Source organism: Canis aureus, chromosome 16 (genome assembly GCF_053574225.1).
Source record: "Canis aureus isolate CA01 chromosome 16, VMU_Caureus_v.1.0, whole genome shotgun sequence".
Lineage (NCBI taxonomy): Eukaryota > Metazoa > Chordata > Mammalia > Carnivora > Canidae > Canis > Canis aureus.
In genome coordinates this window covers 60,512,325-60,518,804 of record NC_135626.1, presented here as the reverse complement: position 1 = coordinate 60,518,804, position 6,480 = coordinate 60,512,325, and the positions used below count along the sequence as shown (strand labels likewise).

The following is a 6,480-nucleotide window of genomic DNA, read 5'->3' as shown; positions in this document are numbered from 1 at the left end:
GCAAGGAAGCCCCAGCCCTGCCCCCGCAAGCCTGGCTTTCTCCAGCCCAGACAGCCCCTTTCAGGGCAGCGGAGCACTCGGGCTGATGCTGCCCCCCCCCCCCCCGCCCCTACCCCCGTACTCTGGGGCACTCTCCTGGCAGACAGGCAGACATACCACCTTTGCTGCAGGTCCTCTTTATGACCAAGCCCCACCCAGGCTCCTTTGGGGACCATGCGATTGTCTCCCAGGTAGGAGTTTCTCCGACTAGGAATTTGCCAGAGTTCCAAGGCTGTTCCTCCTCCTCATCTCCTCCCACCTTTAACAACCCCCCACCCCCAAGCCAGCTTCCACAGTGTCCTAGGGTCGTCATCAGGATCACCCCCTTTCTCCAGCCGCTCTTCACTGGGGGGGGGGGGGGGGGGCTTGCCTCTCTCCTCGCCTGTCTCCCTGCAGGATTCACCCAGCACTTCTGTCTTCCCAGCACTTCGCTCCGTGCCTGGCAAAAGCAGGCGCTCAATGAAGGTTTGTGGACTGGATGAATGAACCCGACTTGTGTCAGAGCATTATAATTTACAAAGCACTTTCTCATCCATTAACCCGAGGGCTGTTCCCTGTGAGTCTTCCTTGTCCTTCAGAGGCTCAGCACAGAAGTGTACGGTCATGGTGCAGCCTCCTCGTGTCCTTTTCCTGGCCGAGGGAGAGAACCAACTCCTCATTCGAGAGGAGGAGGATCCATTTCATTAGCCCACAAGCATCTTGAGGGCAAAGATCTGGTCTTATTCATGGTGAGATTTCAACACCCAGCCTAATGCCTGGTACGCAGAGCCCAGTATTTGTGAAACGTGTTGAATAAATCCATTTCCCCCTCTGCGGAAGCAACTAGAAATGAAGACCTCCTCCTTACTACCGGCTCCTAGGAGAAGCTGAGGAAGAACGAGTCGGAATCACTCCCATTTCTAGCATGCTTGGATGTGCAGAAGCCCTTCGTGTTCTGTGACCTCAGCTCTCCCATGGGAAGAGGCTACTGTTATTATTTTACACATGGCAAACGGAATCCCAGAGAGGCCGGGTGTCCTGCCCAAATCTCACGTAGTCCCGGCATCCACGAGGGAGAGAGTTGACAGCACAATTAGGGGCCAAGGCAGTCAAGTGCCTGTCCACTTGCGATGCAGGCCTCCGTGGGCTGGACTCCCAGGATGCCTGCTGTCCGAGTCTCTCCCTTCCTTTCCGGCTCATTGTCTTCAATAGGGTGACATTTGGGAAGAGGGCATGCCCCAAATCCCACAGCCCCGGGGTCCCGAAGGGTGACGACTTAAGTGGAATTTAAACGGGTCCTGAGGTGTCTGCCCGTTTGGGGACAGATTGCAAAACTTCCCAACAACCTTCATAACAGCTGGTCCTGGTGAGCCCAAGGCGCTCACATCCAAGCCAGCGTGACCAAGAGCAAATCCAACATTCATCACACACACACACACACACCTCCTCAACCCCCCAGGGCTGGGGGACAGACCAGACCCCCACCCTCGGAGGTGGGGGAGGCTGGACACGTTCTTGGTGGTGCAGGCCCATCTGGAAGTGGGCTGAACTCCTGCAACGGGTTTCCTGGAACTCCTCCGCTGCTGGTCTTTAGTGCCCAGGTCTAATTCCAACCGCGATGAGAACGGTCCTGGGTCCCGCGGCAAGGTCCCCCCCCCACCCCGGCCCGCCCCCACTCCCACCACCCACCCGCGTTTCCATTCCGGGGCTTGGGGAGGAGCAGCTGGGAGCTCCGCTCGGGCTGCGAGACCCCGGGGCGCCCTCTAGCGGACGCGGGGCGCGGGGTGGGGCCCTCGCTCGCCCCGGGGGGGCCGGTCCCGCTGGGCGAGAGCACCTGGCCGGACCCGCCCCGCGCCCCGCGCCCCGCGGAAGCCCGGACACGCAGAGGTGCGAGCTCGGGTCTTGGTCCGCTTCTGGCTGCCCGGGGCGCGGGGCGGCACTCGTGTCCGCGTCGGCGGAGAACCTGGCGGCGGGCCGAGGGGCTGGGGCCCGACCGCTGCCACGCAGGCTGCGTCCCCTGCAAGGCTGGGACGCCCGCTCCGCCGCGGGGACGCGACCAGGTCCCACCCGCCCCGGCTCCCGGCTCCCGGCTCCCGGCTCCCAGGCCCGGCCCCCGTGTCGCCGCCCGGCTCCGGGGTGTCCCCGCTTCCCTCGCGGCCGCCCGGGCCTCCCGGGGCGGCGATCGGGGCCTCGGGCAGCCCGCGTGGGGGCGGCGGGGGGGTGTCCCCGCGAGGCCTGCGAAGAAGGGAAGGGGAGCCGGGAGCCTCTCCCGCCCGGCCTCCTGGAACTGCCCGCGCGCTCCCGGAGCGGGGCCCCCGCCTCTGCCAGAAAGCGGCCTTCTTAGAAGGGAGGGGGAAAGTGTGAATGAGAAGTTGGGGGCGGAGCGCGGGGGGAGGGGCCGCTGCCAGGAACGCGCCGCCGGGGCTGGCGCCGCGCCCGCCGGCCGCCGGGGCCGCCTCGCGCCGCGCTTTGTCTGCGCGCGCGTCCCGGCCGGTGCCGGCCCCGCTCGCGGCCCGCCCTCGGCCGCCCGCGGCCCCTCCTTCGCCCTCCGCGCAGCCTTTCATTGCTGCGAGTAGTGACTAAACATTACAAGAAGGCCGGCCGCGCAGTTCCAGGAATCGGGGGGGCGGGGCGCGGCGGCCGCGTATATACCCGCGCGCGCGGCCTCGGCGGCGGCTCCGACTCCGCTCCCGCCGCCCCCGCCGCCGCCGCCGCCGCCGCTCCGGCCCCGCTCCCGCCCAGCTCCCGCCGCGGCCCCTCGCCTCGTCCCCGCCGGCCGGCCCGGGGACGCGCAGGGGGCAGGGCGGGCGCCCCGGCGAAGCCCGAGGGACGCGCGCGCGAGGCCCTTTGTGGACTTCCCGGCCGCCAACATCTGGGCGCAGCCTCGGGGACCGTAGGAGGCGCAGCCCCGGGGCCGGAGACTCCGTGTCGGGACCAGGTAGGACGGACGGGAGGGGCGCGGCGCGGGGCGCGGGGCGCGGGGCGCGGGGGGCGGCTCGCTCGTCCCGGGAGCTTTTCCCGGTTTCCCCTCCCTTTCCCGGGTCATTCCCGGCAGGGAGGGGACGAGGTAGGGGCCAGAGCGGATGGAAGCCGGAGATCCCAGGTTCCCGGAAGACCCAGGGCTGGGCCCTCGGGCTCCTCGGGTCCCCTCCCCGCTCCCCCCACCCCCATGCCTCGGGCTTCTCGCGCCGTCCCCGCCGCCCGGGGCCCCCGGACTGAGCGGCGCCCCGAGCGCCCCGGGGGTCCCCCTGCCGCTCCCCACCGCGGCCACGCGCCCGGAGACCCAAGTCCCGCGCCCGAGTTTCCCACTCGGTGTCCCCCCGGCGCGCGCTGGGGAGGGGGCTGCGTGGGGCCGCCCGGCGGGGGGCGGGGGCGGGGTGCCCGGGTGGGAAGGAGGGCGCGCGCGGGGCGCGGGGGCGGGGGTGCCCCGGCCGCTCGGCGGGGGCCGGGCCGGGCGCGCTGGAGGGCTCCGGGCACTCACGCGGCGCGCCCCTTCCTCCCCGCAGCCCCCCGGGATGCGGTAGCGGCCGCTGTGCGGAGGCCGCCGAGCAGCTGCAGCCGCCGCCGCGCAGACCCACGCTGGCTCCGTGCGCCATGGTCACCCACAGCAAGTTTCCCGCCGCCGGGATGAGCCGCCCCCTGGACACCAGCCTGCGCCTCAAGACCTTCAGCTCCAAGAGCGAGTACCAGCTGGTGGTGAACGCAGTGCGCAAGCTGCAGGAGAGCGGCTTCTACTGGAGCGCCGTGACGGGCGGCGAGGCGAACCTGCTGCTCAGCGCCGAGCCCGCGGGCACCTTCCTCATCCGCGACAGCTCGGACCAGCGCCACTTCTTCACGCTCAGCGTCAAGACCCAGTCGGGGACCAAGAACCTGCGCATCCAGTGCGAGGGGGGCAGCTTCTCGCTGCAGAGCGACCCCCGGAGCACGCAGCCCGTGCCCCGCTTCGACTGCGTGCTCAAGCTGGTGCATCACTACATGCCGCCCCCCGGCGCGCCCTCCTTCCCCGCTCCACCGACTGAACCCTCCTCCGAGGTGTCGGAGCAGCCGCCTTCCCAGCCGCTCCCCGGGAATCCCCCCAGGAGAGCCTACTACATCTACTCCGGGGGCGAGAAGATCCCTCTGGTGTTGAGCCGGCCCCTCTCCTCCAACGTGGCCACGCTCCAGCATCTCTGTCGGAAGACGGTCAATGGCCACCTGGACTCCTACGAGAAAGTCACCCAGCTGCCTGGGCCCATTCGGGAATTCCTGGACCAGTACGATGCCCCGCTTTAAAGAGCAAAGGGCAGGGGTCGGGGCGAGGAGCCTGGGTCCCCTCTCCTCCGTGGCACATGGCACAAAGCACAAGAATCCAGCCGGGAGAGTCCTGCAGCTCTGGGTGAGCCAGGGGGGTGGACAGACCCCTCCCGTCGGCCCTCCCCCCCCCTGCAGAATGGGGCAGGCGGGTCCTGGAATGTGTTGGAGGGAAGGGGGAGTGCCACCTGAGCGCCCCGCCCCCCACTCCAGCTTCTCCGGAGGAGCCAGCTGGCCCGGTGGAGACGGCGACAACAGCAGTGGATTCTCTCCTCTTGGCTTCCTCAACTCCCCCTGCATTTCCAAACCGGGGCGGGGGGGACACTGCAGGAGTGTTGAACTAGTGAGAACTGCTGGGGAGTCTTCAAACTTTCCAACGGAACTTGTTTGCTCTTTGATTTGGTTTAAGAGGTTGCTTTAATCCCGAGCAGGTCTCTGGCCTGGAAAAAGGTGCAGGCAACGGTCCCCCGGGGGGGGGGGGGGGGGCTCAGGGCTGCTGGCTGGTCAGGGCAATGGCCACTCCCACTGTCCCTCCCAGGTGAGGAGGGCGGCTGCATGCTCCTCCCCTGGCTTTGGGAGAGGGGCTAAGGGCAGTAGGTGACCTGAAGGGGGCTCTTCTGTCCCCCTCTCTGGGACAGCCACCAGAAACCCAGGTCCCAGAGTCCCATCCCGTGCCTGGCAGCCAGGGCCCTTCCCCCGTTTTAAGGGGGAAGTGGCATTTGGAGGGGGAAGGACGGGCTGGTCAGTTCTTGTCCCCATCCCTGCCCTACCTTCTGGGCACCTGGGTGGCGGTGGGGTGGCGAGGATGGAGGAGATGAGCCATCTTTGACCCCAGATCCTGGACGGAGAAGTTGAGGGATTCTCCTTTATGCCTCCTGACTGTCTGGCTAGGAGATTTGCCTTAAATGCTCCCTGTCCCATGGATAGGGACTGGCACACAAGAAGCCACACACTCAGCCAATCCAGGCAGAGGCCAAGGGCTCCTCGGAGGGCAGGCTGCCGGCCACCCCGCGCGGGGGAGGCGTGGGCGGAGGTGGAGGGCCCGCATGCTCCCCTTCCAGCCTGAGCACTGGAGGAATGCGAGCCCCTCGGTGTTGGCCAGTCACAGGTGCCTCACGGTGGCAGAGCAGGGCCACCGGGTCCCACGGCCCTCCTCACCTGGGGGGTGGGGGGTGGGGGGCGGGGGAAGGGCACAGGCAGGAAGTCATTGAGGGCCTGGGGCCCCTGCCACCCCAGCTGCTCCCGCTCTGCAATAGCACTGATCAGTGAAAAGTTAACAGGAATGTAGCAGCGATGGAATTACCTGGAACTGTTCTTTTTGGGGAAAACAAAACAAACACAAAAGTTTTCTGCATCAGGTATTGGGCTGGATGGGGCAGCTGTGTGTTGGGGTGTTTGGTTTGTTTTTTTTTTTTCCTGTTACTTCGTTTTTGTTTTGTTTTTTTTGTTTTTTTTTGTTCTGTTTTGTTTTAATAATGTTTACAATCTGCCTCAATCACTCTGTCTTTTATAAAGATTCCACCTCCAGTCCTCTCCCCTCCCCCACCCAGGCCTTCGAGGCTGTTAGGAAATGCTTGAAGAACTCAACAAAATACCAATCCAAGTCAAACTTTGCACATATTTATATTTATATTCAAAAAAGAAACATTTCAGTAATTTATAATAAAGAGCACTATTTTTTAATGAAAAGCGACTGGAGCCTTTCCCCCCACCCCCACCCCTTCCCTGCCTTCTTGCTTTCTCTTTCACCCGCACCCACGCCGCGTCCGAGGGGAGGGAGGAAGGGGGGGTGCCGCGGGGGTGCAGGCTCTGCCCCCTTGCCGTCCGGGGCGCTCCTCGCCGTGGAATCGAGCTCGTTTTCACCACGTCACTGACAAGCTAAGGCAGCCACCTAGACTGTACCGAGAGGGGTAATTCCTGCTAGTCTGATTCAGATCTGACCAGAATATGCAAAGCAAGTTCGAAGGAAGCGCTTCAAAGGGTTTGCAGGGAGTAAGCTGAGCTGTGGTCAAAGCTTTTAGACTCCAGGCTATTAGAGGCGCTCCTTGGCTAGGAGGTGTTCCGAGAAAGCCCAGACTCCGGGGTCCCGGCGGTGACCCGTGACCTCAGCACAGCCGGGTTCATGGGAGGTGGGGGGAGGGGTGGTCCCCACAGGCACTGCCTCCCAACACC

At 65.4% G+C, this 6,480-nt stretch overlaps 1 protein-coding gene across 1 annotated transcript; it reads left to right on the top strand.

Moving 5' to 3' along the window:
• Positions 1–2,777: 2,777 nt before the first annotated feature.
• SOCS3 (suppressor of cytokine signaling 3) lies at positions 2,778–5,997 on the top strand. The gene is made up of 2 exons (XM_077854426.1): positions 2,778–2,956; positions 3,525–5,997. Exon 2 carries the CDS (start codon positions 3,613–3,615, stop codon positions 4,288–4,290), a length of 678 nt encoding a protein of 225 aa, XP_077710552.1. The 5' UTR covers positions 2,778–2,956; positions 3,525–3,612; the 3' UTR covers positions 4,291–5,997.
• Positions 5,998–6,480: the final 483 nt, after the last annotated feature.